Here is a 26,442-nt window from a genome sequence, read left to right as displayed (position 1 = left end):
GAAACAGTTGTATGTACTAATTTTACAACTAATAAAAAAATTCACCTGTCAACTTGTAACTTGTTACTTTATGAAACAGCCCCCTAGTTTTTGTACTAAAAAATGACCAAATTTGGAAATTGATATTTTCTCAGCCTTCTAAGTCACACCCCTGCACACAGTCTCACATTTTAGACAATTTTACTCTGAAAAAGAAAGCTTGTTTAAATGGTTACCTAGCTTCAGTCATTCATCACTAAATTCGAAAATTCTGGACATTTCGATTGTTTCACTTTTTTACGAAAATTTCAAATTGACCTGTGGAGCCAAGAATTCGTATTGGAGCGACGCCTATAGCAACCTGTAAGAAATTTTAACTATCTTTCAATAGGTCACCTTCTACTTTGCTCGGTTTCTCAACCGTTTTCGAGTTATTCGTGATTTTTGGGCAAAAAACCTGGTATTTTTACTTGCGCGTGTGAAAAACCTGGCTTCCCAAAACGATTCGTTGGTAAAAGTCTTGCCAAAACATCTTGTACTTACTTCATTTAGGATCTAGCGGGCACTGTGGAAAGGGTTTCATCTTGCAGCAATTACTATATTTATGTCTTCCCTTTGGGTCGTAATACGCTGAGATCCACTACCCGGCTTCCTTTTGGCAATTCCAGTCTCTCGGTACCATCCTAAAGCCCGGGTGACCAAGCTCTGAGAAACGCCAACTGCTTCTGCGATACACTTGTCAGTGACCTCAATGACTCATTCTATATATAATATTGCGAACTTCTGGTTCAAGATGTTTCTTCATAGCTGAATAGAATACAACTCAATTAAAATGGAGAAAAGGCGAGAAAGGTGTTCGTTTACAAAATGAGTAAGCTTCATGTTTACTATTCTTAAGTAAATCCGTTATTGAAAATGAGGATTTGTTTGTTTTTGGGTTGTATTTTCTATGTCATTTTATGCAATTAACAAGAATATATAAGTTAATTTAATTAAAATTTATAGAATAAGAATAAATTAAAAATATCCTTAATCATTTTTGAGCAGTTTATATGAACCAGACCGTGGATAGATGTAGCTGCCCCACCCCGCTTATAGTCCTTACCAAGCCATAAAGTTAAGGCTAATTAGGCTTCAGCAAGAGGTGAACCAAGGTGTTGCTACTTCTTGTTGTGATTTCATTATAACACAGTTTTTGTTTTTGTTATTTATGTTTGCCGACATGTTAAAGTTTAAAAAAATTCCCGCAGAGGAAGCGAAAATCTTGTAAAAGTTGTGGATTGTATTGGTAAAAATAGCATACACCTTCTAACTCGCCTAATAATTTCACAATAACAGTAAAATTAGGGGCGGTTCTACGATTTCCAGGAAAGAAAATAAATTCTTGTAAACAAGAAGATTCAATTGAATTTTACGTTCGCAAAACGTTGTAAAATAATTGATCTTATAAAAACACAACGCTTATAAACTAAAAAAACAAAATATATTTGTTTATTTTTGTATAAAGTCAAATTTTGGACAGATTACATCTTAAGGCAGTGGCCGTTAATATACACATATAAACAATAATAACTATCACAATGTCTCACAAAGTATATTAAAATTAACTTTTTCTTTAATCTTATGTACAGGAAGATTAGATTAAGGAGGGGACGCGGTATCGATTCTGATTTGTTTCGTTTCCATGTCGTTGTAGGCAATTGTGAATATACTCTTCTTTTCTAACGCCTGTTGATTCCTGAGCGAAGTCATGTTCGGCCCAATCGTATATTGAACAGCGATCCCCGAATCTCTGTCTTCCTCGTTTTTGCTTTTCGAGTTGACTTCGTTTGCCACGTTCATTAGAGTGAAAAAATGCGACTCTTGTTCGACGTCTTCCAGTCTGAGAGGGGCGTTTTTTATCAGGGACACTTGGTCTTTCTCCTCGTCGACTTCAACGACTGGAGGCGCTTTTTGCACGTTTTTCCTTTGGGTGTTTTTTGCCCTGTTTTGTTGGGGTTTGACTCCGTTTTTTTGTTTACGTTTTTCCTCTTCCCTCATCTCTCTTTTCTTTTTGTACCATTCCATGTACCTAGGCGCGGCTTCCTTTTCTTGAGACGAGCTCCTCCGTACCGTCTCTTTGGAGGACTGTCGCGACGGTGTCCTGGGTTCAGAACTGGACTGTCTTTTAACAGGCGGACGGACTGTCAGGGTAGAGGGTACAGAGGCGACGCGTGATTTTCTTTCATGTCTGACGTTCTCTTCCTGCGAACTTTCGCTTTGTTTCTGCTCCGAAGTCGGAGAGTCTGGGTGGACGACGTGTTCGACGAGCACATTATTCGTTATACTGATTTGTTTCATCGGTGTTACCTGAAGGGATCTTACTACGTTTTCCCTGTGCTTGGCAGATAAGTTGATGTCTTGATCGCTCATCGATCTCATTCTGTACAAAGCGTGATTTGGTTTGCTAAGGTTACTGTCTGATTCGTGGTCATCTCCCAGTCTTACTTTGGTTGCAGCGTGGCGCAGCAGACTCGCTTTAGTTTCCGTAAATATTTGACCAGTTTTTGAATTGAGGGTTTTAAGATCGGAAGGAAGCTCTGCCTCTTCGATTATTGGTGTTTTAATATCTGTACTGCGGTTCTGAAACGTGTCTTCTTCTTGTAGTCTGAATCTCGCGTTCCTTTTAAAACGCCTCCTGCAATTTTCCTCGGAGTCAGAGAACGACTCGTCGTTGTCGCTTTTCGTTTTTCTTTTTGAGAAGTACGCCCGTTCTGTTTGTGTCTGGGCGTGAGAGTCGGTTTGGGTAGCCATTGCCACGACTCCCGGAAGGCTTTGCGTGTCGTCGGCAATATTTGCGTTCCTCGTCCTTCTGTGTTCTTCTACTAGAAATCTGGTGAGGAGTAAATCCCTCTGTATAGTCGTCAGCCGACTGACGTCTGCCGTTGACAACTGTTTGTCGTCAAATTCCATAACCCTTCTCATTATATGCTCGTTATTTTCATTTTCCGTCTCCTCTTTCGCCTCTGGCTGTTCGGAGGTGTCGGACTCTTCGATGAACCTTCTCATGATGTCGACTTTTCCTTCGTTTTCCTCGGGTTTGTGCTCCATCGTAAAAGGTCTTTCTGGTCTGTTGATGGTCGGAGCTCCGTCTTCGTCTTCTTCTTCATCTCTGCCTCTCGTCACGAGCCTTAAAATCTCTGCGTTTCCGTCTCGTATGAATCTCTCGTCCCTGGAAGGTGGCCTCCCTTCCACCCCTTGCCTCGGGATCTCCTGTCTAAGCGGCACCTGCAAATTATTCTGAATATGGTGTGGGTGGATCGCTAATTTTGAAGCATCCAAGATCCTATATTCGGTCCCGTCGACATCTTCGACAAAAAGATCGTTGTTGTGCCTCTGAACCTCACCAACCTAAAATCAAATCAAATATTAAATACTTATTGACAAACTGTTAAATCATAAAATCTTTTAACCTCTCTCGTATATATTATATTAGGCGGCGGTTGTCTTTCTGCCATCAATAAAATTTTATTGCCGCTATTTCTACGGTTAAAGTGCCAGTTTCTTCTTGGCTGATCAGCACTCCACGCTTCTTTCCTTCCATTTTGAATCCACTCAGCTACAAAAAAAAGTGTAGTTTTATAGGAAAACTCATAAAAAATCGTTCCTTATTCCATCGATCATAAAAACATGATTAAAACTGGTTTCATTATTAGGAATAACTTTTAGGATCCATCTAATAGCTATATTTATGACAATAGATAAATTATATTTACCCCTTTAGTACTATGTTGCTATTGATCAAGTGTACTAATATTGTAGCAATAAATTGCATTGTATAATTAAAAACGTAATGCATGCAATTATGAATTGAACATAAAATATAGATATAAATTTTTATATAGATTTTCACAATACCTTGAACAGATTTGTTTTCCTTCTCTTTTTCCGTATAAGTTACCGTATTTACTGCCTGTACTGCGCTTTTCCTTCTCACTAGTCTTAAAAACCATATAAAAATGAAAATTTTTCTAATCTTACAGAAGGTAGTTCAACAAATTACCTGTTGAAGAACGCGTAAAAAGGGCAGCACTCGCAACAACAGCAGAGCAAAAGAGTGAGTAAAGCCAAAGCTATAAGAATCAGAAGGATCATCAGTATCCAAAATAATGTCCTTGTTTCGCTTCTGTACACCGTCTAGAAATATGTTACCAATTTATTTTGTTTGAACTGTGTCTAATTGGATTTAAAGCTCGTACCACTTCGTCTGTTAGCAACTGGGCGGTCCGATTGTTGTTCAGCTTCTTCTGGAGACTGTCCAGATCGATTACAGCGTTGTTGTTATACAGCACAGTTGCTGTTACGACACTCCTGAAAATAAAATTATTAGGAAAAGTTTCATTTAAAGTCAGTTTTAATCACCTTTCACCGTTGATGCCTCCTGAGGTTAAGTCTGTGGTTTGTCCCGGGTAGTAAGGCTGGTTATAGGGTTCGATTGAATGTATTACAACCCTGGCACCGGTCAAGTCTGACAAAAGCTGCTGCACGGCTCGTCGATCGGGGTTACGTCCTGGCACCAAAAAACGCATCACTCTCGCGTTAGATTCCGCCGGGAAAATCCTGAGTTGAGCCGTCGACCATCTCGTCGGTACACCTTTACATTCGATTCACCCTTAAATTCACCCTTATTCATAAAATTATAAAACTCACCTAAGTCGTAAGCACGGACGAGGAGATCGGAAACAGAATCTTTCGTCTGCCTCGAGACCCTGACCCTAGGGTTGACGAGGAGTTCGCCGGTTTCTGCAATTAGTATGAACCTGCTGTCGTAATTCCCACTGACGATTTCGTACCTGACGATATTGTTGGGCGATTCTGCGTCAGCGTCTGTCGCCTGCAAAATGGACCCGTGACCAAATTTCATGGGTAAAATTTGACTTTCGCCTTACCTTGATAAATGCTCTCTGTGAAAAATTAGTACCCCCCGGACCTAAAATAAATTCTATAGGGGATTTTTCAAACGTCGGGGTTTCATCGTTGACGTCGAGAATGTACAAAGTGAACGGGACGGTCGCTCTGTTTCCAGATCCTTTCATATCTTTGGCTTCGATGAAAAATTGATAACCTATAATCGAGAAATGGATAATATTGAAATTTAAACTAAATGCATAATTATTACTTGAATAAGACGTTAGCAAAAGCAGAGTGTCAAGTAACTAAAAATGGTAACCTTAAAACATCAGAAAACTTTAGGAGTTGTGAAATTTCATCATGAGGTCTGATGAACCTTTAGTGTAATTGTTTCAGATCATTTTGATTTCCATATATTTGCTATTTAGGTTGGGTTGTTCCAAACGCCTTGCAGATAGGAATACCAAAATTATTGGAAATGACCAAACTATAATACACTGACAGGCAAAAAATTCCATCCAACTGATTTTTTTAATTTTCTCGATAAAAGAAAATACTGCCCTTAATTTGTCTCATTGTTTTTATCAATAGATATTTGTTTATGTATGCTTTAAATTGAGAATTTCAGTTAGATGTAACCACACTTAATCCTTAATCCAAAACAAGAATAAATGATTTTTCAATGTTTAATTTTTACGGAATTTAAAATGTTATTCAGTCTCATTTGAATTCTGAAACGATAAACTGTTTACTTTTAATCTTTGTTTTCTTAATTTCAACTTTTAAACTGAAAAGTGCCACTTCTGCTGAGGATGTTGCGCGTGATTTGGCACTTATTGATGATGGACGTTCCATCAGGTATGCGATGGATTTCCGAAAGCTATCGGATTTCCATACGAAACTCTGCCAGACACCATTAGTCGTTTTCGAGAAACTGGGTCCTCCCATAGGAGGCCCGGTTCTGGACGCCCTAGGGTAACAGAACCACAGAATGACCGTTTTTTTACTTTGAGTATTCTGCGAAACCGGCACCTTACTGTCATTCAAGCGATTGATCAGCTCCAGGAAGTTCGAGGCTTCCAAATTTCTAAACCCACTGCTCGAAGAAGATTAAATCACTAATGACTGATGGCTTTTCGCCACGTAAGAGGACCACAATTGACCAGAATACACGGAGTTGCACAGCTCGCACCCTGCCATTGGTCTTTGGACAATTGGTCTGCTGTACTTTTTACGGATGAGTGCAGATTTGCTCTACGATCTCCAGATGGGCGGAAAATAGTGTGGAGAAGGCGAAACGAAAGATACGAAGCCTGTAATTTTTCCCAGTGCCAACTTAGCTCAGTGATGGTGACAATGGAGAGTCGTACAGAGTTGGATGTTGTTCCTCTTTGACGGCCACTCGCTACGTGGATGAAATTTTGGAACATCATGTGTTACCTATCCTCGATGAAATCATCCTATCCTAATGCTATTCTAATCCACGATAATGTCCGTCCATATGTCGCTCCCATAGTACAAACGTACCTCCAACAGCAGTCTTAGCCTGTCCAGCCCGTTTTCTTCAGACTTGGACCCCATCGAATATTTATGGGATAACCTCAAAAGACGAATAAGAGACGTCCATCACTTCCTGATACACTCCACGTTCTAAAAAGAAGAATGGGCTAACCTCCAGCAAAGAGACATTTCCAGACTGGTAAAAAGTATACCGAGGCGTCTTCGAGATTAAGGAAATACACATATTGAAATATTAATTAAAAATCAAAAACAAAATTAAAACAATTTTTTTAATTTTTTTTTTATTTTTCATTTTCCTCAGCAATTTACTTTTTTACCGTTTTAGAGAAACACTCAATTACTAAACGTTAAAAACGTGAAACTTTGATTAATATATAAAAATATATTAACAAATCAAGTTATATTACAAGTGTGCGGATTTTTTTGCCTGTCAGTGTATTTAGACATGTAACATAAGATGAGAACCCTCGATATGATCAACAATGAAAACCTTTACAGTTAATACAAAGAATTTACCCACACATGTGCCACAATTACCCAAGATCCCAATTGAAATAGAAAAATATTGCTCCTTAAGGTGTCAGATTTTGCTTAAAGAAGAACAAAATGTCATACAATTGTAAATGAAAATCCAGCTGCAATCATTATACCACCTTCAAGAAAATTCATGGAAAACAAGATGATATAATCAATAGGTTGAAATTTATAGATAAAAATGTATACTAAAGGTATTAGCAAAAAAATGGTGAACTGGCACTCAGACACTAAATTGAATGGTTCACCATATGTTCACCGACACGCAGACCATCATCTTCAATAAAAAAAATAGTAGCTTACTGCTGGATTCTTCTCTGTCAAATCCATGGGTGTCGGTTGCGATTTTCAAAACGCCCGTGTCCGGGTGAAGGGAGAGCGATGTATTTTTCATACCCAACACTGCTGTGTATTTGATGATCCCGCCATCACCTGTGTCAACGTCTGTGGCTTCAAACTTGGCCAATTGAGTAACTGAAAAATAAATTGTTAAAACAACAACCACAGTTTGAAAACTTTGCTGAAATAAGCAAACCTGCAGTGGCATTTTCAGCAACTTGGCTCGAATAGTTACTCTGGGAGAAGATTGGAGGGTTGTCGTTGACGTCCATTACATAAACGACAACATTAACGGATGTCGAAAGCGGCTTTTGATCTGGACTCAATTCTTTGGCCCAAATCTGTAAAGGATATTTTCTCATGTCTTTAACGCCGATTGGCATTTTTATTTTAAATTAATTTATTATAGCAATGTACAAGGCACAAAAGTACAAAATGTTAAAACTGTTAGGACACTAAACTTACTTTAAAACTGAGTTCTTTGTTGACTTCATAGTCCAGCAAGGTGTTATCCCTGACTCTTATGATAAAAGATGCCTGCCTCTCTCCGACATTGGGCGTTATTTCGAATGTCCCGTTGTTGTTTTCTAATGTCAAGGAAAAGACGCCGTGTTTCCCCTAAATAAACATCTAATTACTAAACACTACATGATTATTAAGAAATGTTTACTAACCATATCATTGTCTTTGACCTCGGTGATGTAAGGATCGTTGAAAACAAGAGCAGTTCCTTGTATGCTGTTTTCTGCTACGTGGGTGACATAACTGCAATCCCGTTATTTATTATGTTTTATCTTTTTATTAATAATTTAAAATTTCTTACTTGTGGCTCGCGAAATAAGGAGGAGTATTTCCTAACTGGCCGAGAAGAAGAGCAACGGTTGCAGTGGATGATATATCGGTCAAGTGGTCTTTGCCGCCTACGACTTGTTCTTCGGCAATAACGGTCAGCAAAATCGGCTGGTGAGATCGGGATATGGATGTCAGCTCTTTCAACGGCCTTACCAGACGAATATCACCTACAGTTTCAAATGAAATTGAAGAAAATATTTGAAATATTGACAAAAGTTTTATATGTAAAACATTCTGCAGAAACGCGAGTTTCAACAGATCAACGTCAAGGGTTTCAATTATGGTAAATCTATACCATCCAGTTGTCTGATGTTGGTGGTGCTTAACTGACGGCACTCGATCATTTCCTGGATCAGTAACACCTTCGTTGGTTTAGATGCCTCTCAAACTCGTTTCAGAAAATCTACAGTGAGTTGAACAGAACAGGGAGTATACGGACCAGCGCATCACCAACCATTTTCAAGTTTCGGTCAATTCAAAATATACCAAGTACTTCAAATAAATAAAGCCAACTGAAGAAAAAGACTAAAGCTCTAACACACTACGACAGGTTTTGTAGGCAATTGAACCTAATCTAGCCTAGACCAGGAAATGGAACTTTTAAGAAAACGTCTTTTAGAAGACAATAAATAGGTGTTGCGACGATAAATTGCGACAAGAAATAGGTGATTTTCAGCTTTGCGCTGTCCCTTTTGGAATAGAAGGATATCCAGAGATGTAAAGATCGCCAGACAAAAGACGGTCATCAGACCGGTGGTGTTGTATTGGACCAGAATTGTTCCTGACAGAGAAAAATTCTGATGGTGATTTTTGTGCCAGTTGTGGAGAATGATAAGAAAATAGGAGGTCCTTCAACAGATAGGAGCGGGGCAGTGGAGAAAGAAGGCTAGTGGTCAGTACGCCTGGCATCATAGGGCAGAAGGGTATGTAAGAAAGTATCAGTACGTAACATATTGTTTTATAGCAAATAGCTTCCTGAATGAAAAGATAAAATCCTGAATGACACAAAACAAAAGAAAGCATCAACTAAATTTGTGCTGACCACAAAAAATTAACAAATCTTGGTCCTATGTTGTCTGCCTTTTCTTTCAAATTCAATTATTTATTTAATTACAGTTACGTGTTTTGCAATCTTCATGTTATTAGCTGTCATCGGTTAATCGGTTGATGAATTTAATGTAGATCGTTTTTTGTAGAAAATGAATTGAGAGGTCATTGTTAGGGTCTTGTTGCAGAGGTAGTAGGTAGCATGAGCTATGGTTCTGAGGATTTCGGATTGAAAGAACTGTATACTAACTGTATATATGTCGAAAGGTATTAGGTCGAAAGGTGTATATAGGTCGAAATGAGGCACAGTTCTAATCCGTACATTCAAATTGGATTTAGTTTTGTTTTGTAGATTGCCTGTTTGTTTTTTTGTCGACATTTTGAACAATACACCGAAGCATCAGTTTAACTCAAATAGTTTCAGTCAGAAGAGAAAGCAATCAGTTTTAAGGATGGTCTGAATGTTCTATTAAAAGTTTTTTTTAATTAAATGTAATAAGGGTGCTTTTTACAATTTATTTTTATTTGAGAAAGATTGGTCAAAGGGATTCGTAGGACATGTGCCTGGACCCCTCTCCAAAAATTGCAGGCTCAGGATCAGAAGATAGTAAAGCTGTTTCGCCGGCAAAGAATGTGGGAAAAGTAGATAGTAAAATCGAGATAGCTGCGGTGTACAGAAGGTAAATGATTGGTCCAAGCACGCTGCCCTGTGGTAGCGGAACTACCACAGGGCTCAAGTTGGAGTTTATATGTGGGCACTTCTGATAAGCGAACACTTAATAAACGGACATTTCTAATAAGCGGACACTTCTCTTAAACAGCCAAAATTACATTCCTAAGTGGTGTCCATTTATAGGAAGTTTGATTATATTCGGATATAGAAAAAACTAGAATAGATTTTCACTTGTAAACTATTATATTTACTTAATATTACAGAGAATTGTAACAGAAAGAATATTTTATCCTGTTTCGTGAAATTCGAGACATAGGAAAAATAAGTGTGGTTGTTGTTTGTTTACGTCAGCAAAATCATAAACGTATAGTTTTTGGTTTTAATATGATCAGACTAGTCTATAAACAGTACGAAATAAAAACCAACGAGAACGCGCTGACCAGCATGATCGGAGACAAAAAGCTACAAGAATAGCCTAAGAATTCTGGTCATAAATCAAACTTCTTCCACCCGTTCATGTAACCAGTATAATTTTAGAATTTATATTGACCCAGATTATAAATAAACAATTATAGTTCACTGACCTGTGTCTTGATCGATGTCGAAAAATACGGTGAAGGGGTTTCCCTCGGACACGAGCCCGTATTTTATCGGCCTGGGGGAGCCCTTATCTCCATCCCTTGCCGTGACTCTCAGAACCACCTCGCCCTGTATAAACAGCATATATTAGCAAAAAAATCTTAGTATAAAAACGTAATTTAACCGACCTCAGTTAGGTTCGGATTGAGTTTGGTTATCGGTTCGATGTGGTCGAAAACCGGAGGGGTGTCCTGGACGTCGGAGACTACAATCACGAGCTGAAAACCGGCTATGTTCCTCGTATCCGTCGCTAAATCGACCCACATACCCTATAAACAAAATTGAATAACTTATAAATATCTCTTAACTACTTTACAGTTTTTTTTTTTTTGACAAAATAATATTTCTACTCACCGTGGCAAAGACGGACAATCTGTACATTGTTTTCGTCTCGTAGTCCAAAGGTGCAGCAAGAGTGATGATACCAGTTGTCGTGTCCTTTTTAGAACTCTGTACGAACTTGAATTCAGGAGATCCCTGTTTCAAAAAGTTATTTTCTATTATATAATACATTTTTGAAGAATTATACTAAAAATTGTACAAACCCACAACTCGAGGTTCGCTTTTCTAACGGATCTTGGATTCTTTTTGACAATCACGTATTCTAATTCAGTCCCAACTTTTGTGCTCTAATAGAAACAAGAAATTGATGAATTTATATGGCGTAGGTTTTTTTTTTTTTTTTTTTTTTGTAATATCACCTCTGGTATCATGACGACGCCCGGTACGTGAGGGAAGACTTCGTTGAAATCGGTTATTCCGTTAGTGACTTTGATTGAAACTGGAAGAGTGGTCGTGTCTCCTTTCGTGTCCCGAACGGTAACGCGAAATTTAAAGAGTTGACCGGGGATGAGAGTCCTTTCGAGGAACACGTTCGCCTCGCAGAATGAAGAATTCTTCTGACACGGTAGATTGTCGATTTTAATGACGTACGAACCATAATCTGCAATCCGAAGACGTATTTAAAAACTAAAATCCATCTCGAATAACTCAGACTCACCTGTAGCTGCGAACATCAAGGGGTAATCTCTGTCTGAATCCGTTGCCCTGAGCCTGTAGATGACCGAGCCGATTCTCGCGTCCGCCGGTACGAGAAGAAGCTGCATCTGGGTGTTGACATCGAAAACGGGATAGTTTGAGGCGGCCAAGCCAAAAAGACAGGCCACCACAACTAACCATGATCCCATTCTTTACGATCTAGAAAAGAAATTCCAAAACTATAATACAGATTTTTTCTATAGTATTGAAATGTCAGTATTGATTACTTTAGTCTGCACAAATAAACCATAAATGATAGCGAGAGTATACAGAACTATATCATCAATTCGCAGATATCATCAAAATATATTTTTATATATTACAATATTTACGATAACTTTTTGTACATAAACAAAACACTTATAATAGAACAAAGAAGTAATCGATCAAAAATAACATGATACTTGTAGTGAGGTATCACATTCACCATGTTCTTCACAGAAATCTAAGAGGTCATTAGACGGGTGAAAAAAAGTCTAAATGCTGTATTCACCTATCTTTCTGCACTTTATAATGCCATCATCAGGGCCTATTTTATTATCAATTCAAATAAATACAAAGAAACATTAATGTAATAAAATGGTGTAGGTACTTTCCCAAGGGTGAAGAAACGATTAATATGAAAAACTATTGTACAAGTGTTTTGGGTTTAAGGTTATGGAGCACATGGCCAGCATACTAAATGCTGACGGTGAAACAGACATCTACATAAAATTATAAGTAATTACAAACGCATAACATTTGACATTGAAAACAATAATTTATAGTAAAGTCAAACAATACTTTGCTAAAAGTCCATATGACTAAAGGTCCAACTATTATTTTGTCTGACTAGCACTTTCTTTCAGGTACTTTTGTGATCACAAAAATTGCTTTTTTTATATATTTAAAACAAAATTACAACTATTAACATAAACTAAGTACAAAGGATTAAATTTTTCACCCGTCTAATGACTTCTACAAAGATTGGAACCCTACATAGATTATCTGCAGGTCGAACAACGAACATCATATCTTAAAATAACCTTATTTATAAATTCAATTAATTAAGGTTTTTAATTGATATAAAAAAGTCAGTGTCACGAGCGGGATTCGAACCCACGACTTTCGGCTTGATTCACCGTGGGGTTGAGATGGGAAGTCGGTGCCCAAGAGGATCGAAGTCACGATAGCTGAAGTGGTAGAGTAGCGGCGTTTCAAGCCGAAGGTCGTGGTTTCGAATCCCGCTCGTGACACTGACTTTTTTATCTCAACTAAAAACCTTAATTAATTGAATGATCTTAATTGGTCAAACGGACCACGAAAAGTGCACCATAAAATACCACAGGTGTGCTTTATTTTTGTAAACAGTAAATAGACCAACAAAATAATAAACAATAAATAAATCAATTATATTAAGAGCTCAAAAATAGTACAGATACAAGATTTAACATCCCTTAATAATATTATGTTACCTATTCAATATAAAAATGGTAAGGTTTCTAGTTTATATTTAGAATACTATTTCTCTTTCTTTTTAAGCTTCTTTCATTCTTTGGTGGTGGAGGATTATTTGATATGTGCTGGAAAGTTGAATTAATGTACCAATGAGACGTGAAGAAGTGTCCAGCTTGCCTTTATGATGTAATCAACTTCCGGGGTTTCCAAGTCATTAGTAGGACTCCAGACTAACTTCTTCCTGTTTGCTAGTCGTAAAACTCTGTTTTGGTTGGTCTGCACTCTTTTTATATGGGGTTCGCCAGCGTTCCACAGCTGTATTGCCATATCGGCCGGATTAGAGCCAAGTGTAAGAGTCACTTAAGATGTAATGGCAATATTGAAGTGGGGTCCATTATGGGTTTTAAGCATAAGATACGGTGTCTGGCGCGTTTAGTTATGTCGTCACGTGAGCGAAGTGGGTTTACTGTCCAGGGTAGACCTTGATATCATGTACGGTAGTACATCTTTTAAGTAGGTGAAAATGACCAGTTTTGACTTCTCAGCATTCATGATTATCCTCGACATTTTACACCATTCTTAAATTTATATATTCAAGTTGCAAGGAGACAGCAAGACAGTTTATTGATCAATGTTTAAATGCTCAATGTGGAACTCTCACTTTTATATTATGGTGGTTAGGGTATGCAGATTTGATAACTTTGAACTAAGTGTCCGGGAGTAAGGTTCATTTTGTACATAAGACTATCATGCCAGACCTTATCAAGGGCCTTTTCTATATCTAAAAAAACCTCTAGACAGATTTGTTTATTCTCAAAAGTGTCAAGAATATTATCGGTAATACGGTGCAGTTTCTGTGAACAAGAATGCTGACGTCCGAAGGCAAACTGAGTTTCTAGAATATAAGTCCAAGATATGGAAGCAGTTGTGGGAGCAAAAGTCTTTAATAAGTTTTTGAGAAAGTCGAGAGAATACTTATTGGCCTGTAGTTCCCTAAATTATCCTTTTGGTTTTGGAATCTAACAACGCCGTGAAACCATTGTTTAGGAAAATAAGACACTCGCCAAATTGCGTTAAAAGAACAAGAAGTTTGTGTACTATAAAATCTGATCAAAGTGCTTTTTTGATTTGGGTCAGAATAATAACGCATGAATTTCAAGCGCTTTTTAATTGCCACCTCCAGGGTATTTTTGAATTGCAGTTCAAAGAGGTCATTTGGCGTGAATTTCTGTTCTAAATCTTATCAGAAACTATCTGTTTTTTATTAATCTGTTCTAAACCTCGAAGTATTAACATTCAGGGGTTGAATTTTACTATATTTTCTTGTATATATCTTACATTTTTGCCGCTATGAACCTATTTTTTTTTCAAGTTCAGCTAATTCAGCATGTTTGTTTTTTCGCCTTTCTTTTTAACTATCACTTTTAAGATCTTTAGAGGCACTATCAAAATTTGTTTTGTGTAGGTGATGCTATGTAGAAAAATATGAATTTCAGTAATAAAAATCTTTCTAATGATTGTCCAAGACAAAACTTTTGAAAATGTTATAAAATGTTAAGAAAACGAATTTTTATAAAAATGTTAATAAACGTTAACAACACGAATTTCCACTGTGTGCAGTAAATAAATGAAAGAGAGTACAATAATAGTTTAGATGTAAATAATTTACAAATTTGGTGTGTTTCTCTCTCTCTCTCTCTCTCTCTCTCTCTCTTTCTCTCGCTCGCTCGCTCGCTCTATCTCTCGCCCTCACTCACTCTTTCTTTCTCTTTTTCTCTTTCTTTCTTTCCCTCCATGTCTCACCACTTCTATACTCTATCCTTTTTATCTCTTACTTTGATACCTATCACCCCTATTTCTGAAATAATAATATTTTCTTCTTTTCTTGCCATCTCTCTCTCACCTTTTTGCTATCTCACCAGCCTCGCTGAAAAAGTGCCACATTTAAAGAAAGCATTGATTTATTTACTTATTCACGGCTGAGTCATTATGCTAAACCTTCAAGACTGGCAGTTGTTTCTGTACAAATGAACTTGCCGCCGTCCTCTATCTTTCTCATTCCCTTTCTCTCACTCTCCTTCTTCTCTCTCTCTGTCTCACTCTTCTCTCTCTCTCTCTCACTCTCCCTCTCTATCTCTCTCACTCTCTATCTTTCTCTCCCCTCCCCTCCCCTCATCTTTCTCTATCTGTTTATCTCTCATTAAAAAAATAGTACGGCAATCCTAAATGATGTATCTACTCTTTTTTGTAAAGGTTAATGTAATATTAGATTTGGTTCCCTTAAAGCAAACAACAAAAAACGATTTAATGATCGAATATTTTTTGTGGTTTTAGTACATGAATTAGGCCACTGTGTTGAAATTGCAAATTTCCATATTATGATTGTCGACTTTCGTGGAAACTAAGTTAACCCCCCCATAATGGGTTGATGTATAGCTCTCCTTCTCTCCCCCCATTTGTCGACCCAGGAGAAAATGGGTCGAGGTATGACTAAAGAGGTACGGCCGTGTGGTCACTCACCTTGTTGTCTTGGCTACTCCTTCATCCAAACATTGGCCGGTCAAGCAAACTTCTACGGAATCCCTTACCTACATTTCCACATGACGTGCGACATAACATGCAACCCCGAAGAAGGGCTTCACCCGCTTTTGGCGGAGCACGTTTTAAAAATATATACATATACAAACGCGTTATCATTGCCACACGCGAGTGGCATCGACGATCAGGCCTTTTCTTTCGTAATTCTAAGTAACGTTAATTCCTTGAGATATGGCAGCATTATTTACGTATTTTAACATAAATTAGCATGAGATATAACTAATAAAAATTACAGCATAAAAGTGAGACATGCAAAATATTGGAGAAAAATAGGGTGAAAAAACACTTTTAAGAAATCCTCCTATACGCACAAACTTATAAATATTTCTACGCATCCAAATAATATTTTTTTAAATCACCCTTCTTACGTTATATTTACCTTCAATAAAACAATAAAAATAATAAAACAAAATAGCATAAATTAATTACTAAAAAAAAAATTACTGCAAGAAATTAAGAGTAAGCACAAAAACGTAATCATCCGAAATAAATCCATGTAAAATGTGAAATAATTTAAATAAAATTACATGGAATTGTGTAATAAAGTTAGCCAACTTGATACTGTAAAGAGTGTTTTTTGAAGAGATCGAACAGATTTTGACGGTTACCCCAATTCAAATACCTTATCATCTTTACAGCCTTTGTTATTTGGAAAAATAATTAAGATTTCTACTTTTCTTAATAATACCTTCTTTTTTATGCATATAATGCTTTTGATTTAAGATTCCTAGGAAGCTTCGAGTTGCGTGCTTTGGAAACTACAAAGGTCATTTCTTCGAATCGACCCTTCAGAAATTATTAACGAACCGACGAGGTGCCGGTCCGAACTTCATAAGGGGAGGTCAACGATATCTGACCCTGGCATTTATCAGCCCGAAAGCTGTTTCAAGTCGGTTACTAACAGCCCTACGTCCATTTCTCAAACTTTTTGATATAATTGCGCAAGTTATACGTTGATTCTGAGAAGTTTTGACCGATTGTTTTCACTTCACTCCAAATGACTCTCTTTGTCGTATTGCTGGACATTGACTTGTCATTCTTTCTAATTTATTTTTCAAGAGCTAAAAGAAAATTCGATTACGGCCTTTCAACAAGATGATCAATCCTAGCCAATTCGACAATCCCCGACATTATTTGTTACCGAACGTACTTTCTTTTGCAACTCTATCTAAAAACCCCACTTAAAATTTAAAATTTATCTCTCCCTTTTTATTGAAAGAAATCATTATAGTACAAACAAATTTGCCTTTAGAAAGGCGTTTAATTTCGGAAAAAATTGAACTTCTTAGCCTTGCCAAATACAATTGGCCTGAGACAAACGGTGCTGCCCCGACCAAAAAACATTAAGAGCAAATTGAGAAAGCAATTAAATTTCAAGGTCTGATAACATTTCTACCGATTGTCTTCTCGATACGCTACAAAAGGTCTTTTATAAGAAACTTTAAAAGGTAAAATCAATATACACTCTCTTGGACAACATACGTTCAGGGTCATGGAAAAAAAAGGAAATTCTACTAGAACTTTTTATTACAAAGTTTAGTTTATTTAAAAGTTACATTTTAAAAATTATAGTATAAATAGGTTTAATTTTTTTAAGCAAGTTCTTCTTAATAATGCTTAAATCATCCATTCTTAACACACACGACATAAATCTATTTTTGTTCGAACCTTTAATATTTATCCAATTGAAAATTAATAAATAAAAATTTTTTCTCGTTCATTTATATAATCCAATGATTAATTTTAAACAAAATATATCAATAATTTTTGTCCTATAAGACTCAGACATATAAATGAGTACACAAACAAAATCACATACAATTTCGTCTTTACAAAAAATCATTGTAACGATTAAGGTAGTAAGATATTAACACGGAAATTAATTACAGAAATATATTCGCTCAAATCACAAACCCTCACACGATCTAAATACAAAATACGTAATAAAAAATTAAAATAAATGTCAAACGTTTTGCAGTAACCTGAAGTGAGATGTTAATCTTTAGGAAATATGTCACTAAAGAAATATGATGCTATTATCATGGAGGAAAATATGTGGTTTTTTTTTTGTGTTTGCCCGCTGATATTCGCATGTTGATAACGTTTATTGAAAATAGAATTTTATGCAATTGATCTGTTTTTTCGACCAAAAACAGTCCGAAGAATTCGATTCCTCTATGGTAACAACAAGCGATTTTCCATTAAGTAAAGTATTTGAATCGCATTTAATCGAGACTTAAATTTTTATAAAATTCCAATCCACAATGTAAGGAATAAACAGCAATAAAACATAAAAACAAGAGGAGTAGATATAAGAAGAGAGAGGATACAGATTGATAGTGAAACAGAGAGTAAGAGAACAATGAGAAAAAGGAAGTTTGTATTTCAATACGAATAGGTAGAGAGAGAGAGAGACAGAGAGAGAGTGAGAGAGAGAAAGTGAGAGAAAGAAAGAAAGAGAGAGAGAGAGAAGAGGAAAGAGAACGAACAACTGACTGTGAGAAAAATAGAGAAAAGAGAATTTGTGTTTCAATAAAAGTAGAGTAAGAAAGGGAAAGTGATTGAGTAAAGAACAGAGGAAAGAAAGAGAGAGAGAAGAGAGAGGAGAGATCGTGCGTTTCAATAAAAGTAGAGAAAGAAATGTAGAGATATTGAATGAGATCTCACTAAAAATTAAAATTACAGATAGAAAAAGTCAAAGAAATAAAGAAGTAAAAAAGTGATAGAAAAAAAGAAGAGTGTTAGAAGGAAGGTTTCGTTTATAATGAACTGAAAAAATGGATATATCGAAATAGGTAGAAATAGTAATTTAGAATGGGATTGAGATAATTTTTATTAAATAAATCATGATAAACACATTCATAGTTTTACTAACTTTTTGGCGTTTGTTTTTTCTAATTGTGCTTTAGGCTTGGTATAACTTTTTAATGAGATCGAAATATTTTATTCACACTTGTTACAAAATGATTTTGTCGTAATACCGCAATCAGTATGCGAGCATAATTCAATCAGTGTACCAAATTGTATTTTAATGACACTGTTAGTGCATTACCTTCAATCAGGCTGACAATATTCTTTGATTTTTTTTATCCTCTATACTATCCAGATAAAATTCTTCCTTCCCACTTATAACAACGTACAATTTCTGGTACTATTTTATTCTTTATTTTTGCTTATTTGTAGCTGTATATCATAAATTTCAGAAGATATTGATTCAATCGCCTATTCTCAAAATCTTTGAATAACTCGTTCTCTGAAATTATCTATTTCAAAATAATCTCTCCTTTTTAGCAAGCTTTTACTACCGGTACCATTAACGAATCTTCAGACATTTCAGGAGGAATTTATACACAATCAAGTCCGACTGTCAGCAAAAGATTCGGTATAGTGTTCCTCCTCGTACTGATTTATAAATTGTAAGTCTACGGTATTTTTGGTCACTTGTCAGAATGGTTCAAAAACTACTAAAGTATAGAAAAGTGTACACTAAAAAAAATTAAATTATTCTTGTCAATTAGCTGCGTACTCTTGAGTCCTTCAAGGATCAAATCTTGGTCCTTTTCTGTTTGTATTATTCACAAAATTCATGATATCGTCAACTCTTTTTATTCAATCCCAACTATGTACAGATGACCAGAAGATTTATAATACTAGAAACATATAACTTATATATTAAATTGATAATCATAAAAAAAATGTAAAATCATTAAACCTGGTCTAAATTGAATCTGTTGCGTCATAACATCTCTAAATTAAATCCACTTTACATCGGACCACCATGTTAATAGTTCAATATAGTATCGAGAATCTATCGTTATAATTATTCCATGAGATTCAAAATCTGGGTATTATCTTTGATATCCGATCGAAACGAGTAGGCTGAAACCATGGAAGTTCTAATGTATATCTCTACTAAATAGGTTAAAAAACATCTAACTGTAACACCTATGGGTGTAATGATGGAGTCATGTGATTATGAAAACCACATATTATCCAACGGCATAAGATATAAAAGAAAGAAAGAAGAATGTACCAGAGGTGGGCTAAAAATTAAAATTACCTTGCCCTCCATCATCCCTGACAGTGCCTCTTCTAACAGTGCAGTGCATAAAAAGATTTTGCAGTATATTACTGAAGCTGGGTTCAAATTCAAACGAAAAACAGGCGAAATGAAAAATAAATATATGCGTAGTTTTGCGTTTGTGGGAATGCGTGTATATATATTGTTAAAACATAAATGTAAAATGCATTTTATTGTGGTTATATATATAACATTGACTTTAATTTTTCAATTATCCCGATGTATTATAAACATATATGTGAAATAGATATATTTTGATATGATGTTTGTTAATCGACCTGCAGATAATCTATGTAGGATTCCAATCTTCGTAGAGGTCATTAGATGAAAAAACTAATCGTAGCAGTCCAACCGGAGGCGACAGGGTATAGCTGTAATTTTAGTTTTAAATATATTCTCTGTGATCACAAATTTACCTGTAAGAAATTGCTAGTCAGAACAAAAAATAGTTGGACCTCTAGACATATGAATTATTAGCGAGATTTCTGTTTTCACCGTCAAAAATGTAGTATGCTGGCCATGTGCTCCATAACCCAAAACGCTTTTACAAACAATAGTTTTCCATGTTAATCGTTGTCTTCATTCTTGGGAAAGCCCTGATGATGGCACTGTAAGCTAACGAAAGCACGGTGAACCCAACATTTAGTCTTCTTTTTTCACCTGTCTAATGACCTCTACGAAGATTGGAACCCTACATAGATTTTTTTTCCAATTTACTAGGAGATTTGCTTAGCTCATTAGTCATTTTGATCGGTCAGTCGATGTTTTACAGTTGGTCCTGCTTAACGATCGCTAATAGGAATTGCTAATGATTGCCGGTCAAGTGTGTACAACACGTATTTTGATGCGTAACGACCCGTTAATTACTCGCCCGTTATTCTTCATTTGTTTCCTGTCCGGAATCGTACGGTAGTATGTTTTTGTGTTACAAACAATTATGATGAATACCGGCTTTCGAGTGATAAAGACCGTGAGTCAATGACACTGATGAATATTTGAATGAGTGATCAATGAATAACCTCCGAATTTTGTACCCGTCTAAGTTGTGAGAAACGATCCTATGGAATATAATTCAAATTGAAATTCGATAATACGGGGATGACCGGGTTTTTATACACGCTAAATCGTCCAACCTGCCGTTTTGCTTAATGCATAACATAAGGCCAGCTAGCAATTAACCTTCCATTGGACGAAAAACATGATTTATTTCTACAACGGAAATAAAACTTTTTTTATTTGACATAATATCACTTCGAGTCGATGAATGAAGAAAGGTTCCTGTGTTTACAATCCTCCCCTTCTCGACATATCCTGTTTTGTCGATATGGAAGGCAGGGGTGTAAAAGTAATTACGCCCCTTCGGTTTATTCAGATTTAAACATGTTTTATTATTGGCATTGACAAAAAAAAATTTAAAATTCATTATCAAAATGTATTACACATAACACTAAAAAAAATCATCATTCAATTTATTGTTCATTCAAATATAAAAAAGTTCATTTTTTATGTTTGTAAAATCACTTAAGACAATTTTGTTATTTTAATTACAAAGAAAATTTAAAATGATTGAGATGATTGAGATCGTATTGTTTCTTTCTACAGTCATTGAGTCAGACAGAAGAGAAGAGAAAGAGAGAGAGTTAGAGAGAGTGTGTGTAAGAGAGAAAGAACGAAATAAAGAGAAAGATTGATTGAATCAGCTTTACTTGTATTTCACTCGCAGATTTAAATCAGTATACCATTTGTGCAACTAAAGTATATAAGGCAGTAAGGGAGAGAGAGAGAGAGAGAGAGAGAGAGAGAGAGAGAGAGAGAGGGAAGAGAGAGTGATAAAGAATGAATGAATAATGCTCGGTAGCAAGAAAAGTTATAAAAATAGGGATAGTAGTGATGGAGTGACAGGGAGGGAAAGAAATAAAGAGAGAGAGAGAGATAGAGAGAGAGAGAGAGAGAGAGAGAAAGAGAGAGGGAAGAGAGTGATAAAGAATGAATGAATAATGCTCGGTAGCAAGAAAAGTTATAAAAATAGGGATAGTAGTGATGGAGTGACAAGGAGAGAAAGAAATAAAGAGAGAGAGAGAGAGAGTGAGAGAGAGAGAGAGAGACTGAATCAGACACACCCAGAGTAGAAAGGTAGAAAAAGAAAAAGTAGGGGAAGAAAGGAGTGAAAAAAGAAATAAATCGAGAGAAGGAGAGGGAGAGAGTGGAGGAAAGAGAGAGAGAGAGAGTAAGAGAGAGAAAGACTGAATGAATAAGCTTTATTTATAATTAATCTTTATGTAAGGTATTGGTTGAAATGAACAAGTTAGTGTCACGAGTGGGATTCGAACCTACGACCTTCGGCTTCGAATCCCGATCGAGACAATAACTTTTTCATTTTAACCAATACCTTACATAAATATTAATTAACTGAAAGAAGTTGTTTAGTCAATCGGACTACGAAATATAATGGATTTATTTATAATAACTCGCAAGTGTAAATCGTTTTGATCTTTATTACTCTTTACATGATGAAATAAGAGAGAGTGAGTGAGAGAGAGAGAGAAAAAAAAAGATAGTGAGAGGGAAAGCGAGAAAAAATAAAGAAAAAACTAATGAATATATTTTATTTAAAATACTTATAATACTTGCAGTTTTTGGGGGAGAGAGAGAACGAAAAAGGGAAAATGAGAGAGACAAACAAAAAGTTCAGAAAGTTCATCCCAAATCAAAAAACTACTTTTATTTATTAGCATTCGAATAATTATTGTGACAGAATTTAAATGGTAAAATGACAAAATTTTGATAAAATTTTAAAAAAAGTCAAATAATATTGTACATTAGCGATCTGTTCCTGCATCCTGCAACATCTAATAATTGAAATACCACTGGTAAAAAGGCGCTTATTCGACCAAGTTCATCCTGTATGAATTAAACCGCTAATAATACTGATGGCGTAACCTTCTGTGTGAATGTCATATGGATAAATAGATTATTGATCAAGACCTTTGGCGGGCCAACAAAAGGCTAAGTGAGCCGAAGGCTCTTCGAAACGCAATGAGATAATTCCAACACCTAACAAAAGATTGGCTGTAACGATTTGAAAGTGAATTTTTCTCCCTCCGACACAATAATCATATATGATGATTTTACTGCTAATTAAGAGACATTTCACCCCAGATTTGATGAAAAATTTAACTCAATTCCTTACATGGTGAATATTTCGATATCCCATTGATTACATAAATAAATCTTTAGCTGGTAATATATCATAATTTTCATCGCATTAAATTATAAAAATATAATGTCTTTTAATTTATTTTTTATTTATTTTTTTACAATCTTCTACAAAATCCAGTTTTAGTATAATAGAATAGAATTACCACGGTTTTGTAATATTTCTCCCAACAGGGTGATGTTCGTATCGTTACCTTTTTGGTTTTGGTCTGCCTGTCGTTACTTGGTAGGTGCCATCATGATGACAGAACAAGCCAGCAAAGACGGGCAGATAAAACTAATCGATAACGACCAAATTTACAAAGTTTTCCATCAGAAAATACAACAAATCCAACAAAGGAAGCCTAATTATTTTATAACTATGAATTAATTCATGTTAAAATATATTTTATATTCAATGTAACGTAATAAGAACAATTTTAACAATATGGAAAAATAATATCAAAATTCAAGAAGGAGAAAACGTTTAAATGGCTAGTCTTTATACATTGCTAAACAAATAACATTAAAACGTGTATGTACAAATAGAAATTATTGATTTCTAGGTATAGTCAATCTTGTAATATAATTCTAGATAAGAATCGACCTTCACATTGGCCACAGAAAGCTAGAAAAAAATATCTGCCTATACATCACTATACCGTCAAAGTGCATTAGCAATTTGTTTTTGCGTTCTTCTATCATAAAATCGATCAAAACTTTTAAAAATACATTTCGTTTTGATATATTAATTATTAAGAATAATGTGTTTTCTTATTAAACTCTAATCAAATATGCTCTTTGCAAAAATAGAAATCCGTCAAATTAAAACGAATAAAATTATTCAAACCAATACTTCCTGTTACGTACAAAATAAAACGTGGTTAATATATAAAAGGGATTTAGAAGAACAATAGAAGTAAACAATCTCAATAAACCTGTAGCTCTCTGGTGGTGAGCAACCGACAGGTTCGTAGCACTTCCAGACCACACCAAAAATACTGTTGCTAAAACAATAAATTTAATAAAATTTGACTAGTGCCATCCTATTAAAAGTAATAATTAAAAAAAGAAGACCTTCGAATATTTATGAAAAACAAAATTGAAAACTCTGAACGGTCCGAAACTGAGATGAAAATAAATTAAAAATTCTTGCTTGTGGGTGATAGAGATAAATACATAAATAGACAGATAGAGATAGAGAAAGTATGTTAAATAGAGATAAAGATAGGGGGGGGAGAGAGAGAGAGAGAGAGAGAGTGTGTGTGTGTGTGTGTGAGAGAGAGTGAGTGAGCAAGCCTCTTGAATGATACTATGACTAATAAACTTTAAAATTAAACTAGCATAAAAAGGAAATTAAAATATTATTAAGGTAGCTCGGTATATTCTCATATACTCGTACTTAACGAGTCTAAGAGGAAGGAAGGAAAGTAGAGGCAAACCACTAATAAATCGAAAACGGAAAAGAATTCTTTCCTATAGTGCAATCTAGGACAATGCAACACCAAAGGGATGAGCGGTTATCGAAAAACGGTACTAAAAATATACCTCCATAGATTTAATATCAGCCAGATGCAATTTGCAATCACTTAAGAAAACCAACATGAAGATAAAATTGAGTAGGGCTAACGGAAAAAACTATCCAGAAGTGAATGTAAGTGTGAGTATAATTTATTAGCGTGGAAGGTAGCTTATCCCCAATTTACCCGAGGAATATCCAGTACTCTGGGTACAGTGAATGAATGTGCGAATGTAATTTATTAGCGCGAAAGAAGAGATTTATCCCCAATTAGCCCGAGGAATATCAAGTACTATGGGGTAGTGGAATGTAATTTATTAGCGTGGATGTTTATGCCCAACTATCTCGAGGAATGGCCAGTACTCAAACAATGGTAGTATGAAGACTATCATGTTTTTTATCTTGTTTCTGGGTATTTGTGTTTGTTATTTGTCTTATTTTCTCCACAATTGAAGAGGCCCTGAGGTACACAGAGACTAGCAACAGGACAAAAAAGAGAGAGTGTTGGTTACCGTTGTAGCATAAAATATGGAAACTCAACTGGAGAAACAAAAAAACAACATAGCAGTATTAATACGACAGAAAGATAAGAAAAAAAGCTAAGGAAAAGTGGGCTAGCGTTGACCAATGTTGTTTGCCGGCGCTTAAAAAAAATAAATAAAAAATTAATTTAAAAAATAAATAACTAAGTGTTTTTATATATATATATATATATATATATATNTTTTTTTTATTTATTTGTTTATATATATATAATTTCCGCACTGCGTTGTCACAAAAAAAACATTCTATCTGACATTTTAGGTATTGTTAAAGAAGGGTGTGTAAAACGATATCTAATTAAAATAGAAAAACTTTTAAAAAATTATTATATGTTTTTAAATAAATGTATTAATTTTTTTTAATGACTAACGAAAAAATAAATAATTTTAACAAGGCAAACGAAGCAATAACTAATATATGCACCTTAGATTTTTTTAAAAAAAAGTAAAAGAGGGAGGGCGATGGGGAAAGGTAGAGAGAGATTTCATCCCTAATCACCCTGGAAAAACCTTGGAGAAAAAAAAAAAGTTTTTTTTATTTCAGGGTTTGTACATAGGGATTTTTACTCTTTACTAGATATTATATAAACTATAAAAATTGATTTTTAAATTATTACATGTCAACTTTATCAATTTCTAAATAAGCTCATATCCAATGGAAACTCAATCCAAGAACAACAGAAAACGGAAGTCTAAAATGAAGTACAGCCTGCACTATATGCTTGGTTCGACTGTCATTTTAGCCATACTATAAAACGTAATAAGAATATTATAATTACAGGTCTGAATTTTTATGTAATAAAATATTAGAAGTTGTTCTTGACGATGTAAAGAATTTTATTTGCTGAAATGATATATTTATATATTTTTTCTTATATTCTTAAATTAGTTGTTCGTATGTTTCTTAAATCACTGAAATTCACACTATAATATAGATTATATTTTGGTGTTTTGTTAATTGATGATGACCACCTAACTTGTACGTCTCTGATGTTTGCAAGCTTGTTTTTTCTCTTCTCGGTTCAGTGCGATACGAGAAACGGTGCTAATTACAATTGCAAATGTGTTTATTTCTGATTTTATACCGTTTTTCAAATTAATCCACATTCCACGTCTCGAGGACGATGAAAAGTCGAATTAAACTCCTCGTAGTGGTAGTAGAGAAATTTTGAAAGACGTGACTCCCCCGAGCTGCTGACCGACATGCCGCCTCCGCATCGGTTTCCTTTCCAGCAACGACTGGAAGCCCTTCCGCGCCGCCCACCGTTACTCGACCATCCCCACCCGATTCTCGGAACAACCCTTAAAACAACTGCCCGTTATCTCTGTTATGACAACAGCCACTTTTTATTGTCAAGAAATTCCTTCCCTCGTAGAAGCAGTTAAAGTTGAGTGAGTATAATCAATTCATTGGTTGAATTGCAAATGATTTTCAGTCTGGCGATGAGCTCGTGAGCTTGAAAACCGGACTATTGCAGAAAAAAGTTTGTAAATCGAACCATAGTTTACAACCAGTGAATTAATTTCTTCTTTTTTATCCTGCCTTCTCTTCAGATAA

General features: G+C 35.4%; 1 protein-coding gene across 1 annotated transcript; it reads right to left on the bottom strand.

Annotated features, from left to right (window-relative positions):
* Window positions 1–1,502: 1,502 nt before the first annotated feature.
* On the bottom strand, window positions 1,503–26,104 carry LOC106667138 (cadherin-86C). Its single transcript, XM_014394865.2, has 20 exons — window positions 25,970–26,104; window positions 11,475–11,671; window positions 11,176–11,417; window positions 11,020–11,103; window positions 10,829–10,951; window positions 10,603–10,743; window positions 10,420–10,543; window positions 8,087–8,282; window positions 7,938–8,028; window positions 7,729–7,881; window positions 7,460–7,604; window positions 7,228–7,398; window positions 4,908–5,083; window positions 4,669–4,852; window positions 4,381–4,612; window positions 4,218–4,329; window positions 4,022–4,155; window positions 3,877–3,959; window positions 3,432–3,577; window positions 1,503–3,369 (listed from the first exon to the last, which is right to left on the bottom strand). The coding sequence occupies exons 2-20, from the start codon at window positions 11,659–11,661 to the stop codon at window positions 1,621–1,623; spliced, it is 4,473 nt and encodes a 1,490-aa protein (XP_014250351.1). The 5' UTR covers window positions 11,662–11,671; window positions 25,970–26,104; the 3' UTR covers window positions 1,503–1,620.
* Window positions 26,105–26,442: the final 338 nt, after the last annotated feature.

Source organism: Cimex lectularius, unplaced genomic scaffold (assembly GCF_000648675.2).
Source record: "Cimex lectularius strain Harlan isolate CLEC.00 unplaced genomic scaffold, Clec_2.1 scaffold72, whole genome shotgun sequence".
Taxonomy (NCBI): domain Eukaryota; kingdom Metazoa; phylum Arthropoda; class Insecta; order Hemiptera; family Cimicidae; genus Cimex; species Cimex lectularius.
This window is presented reverse-complemented; position numbering and strand designations above follow the sequence as displayed.

Bases quoted from the DNA above. Each gene is read 5' to 3' on its own strand.
- LOC106667138 (XM_014394865.2), bottom strand. From the start codon at position 11,661: ATGGGATCATGGTTAGTTGTGGTGGCCTGTCTTTTTGGCTTGGCCGCC. The intron at 10,744-10,828 runs GTGAGTAGAAAT...TTTTGTTTATAG, and splicing joins GATTGTCCGTCTTTGCCACG to GGTATGTGGGTCGATTTAGC. The intron at 7,882-7,937 runs GTTAGTAAACAT...ATGTTTATTTAG, and splicing joins AGGTCAAAGACAATGATATG to GGGAAACACGGCGTCTTTTC.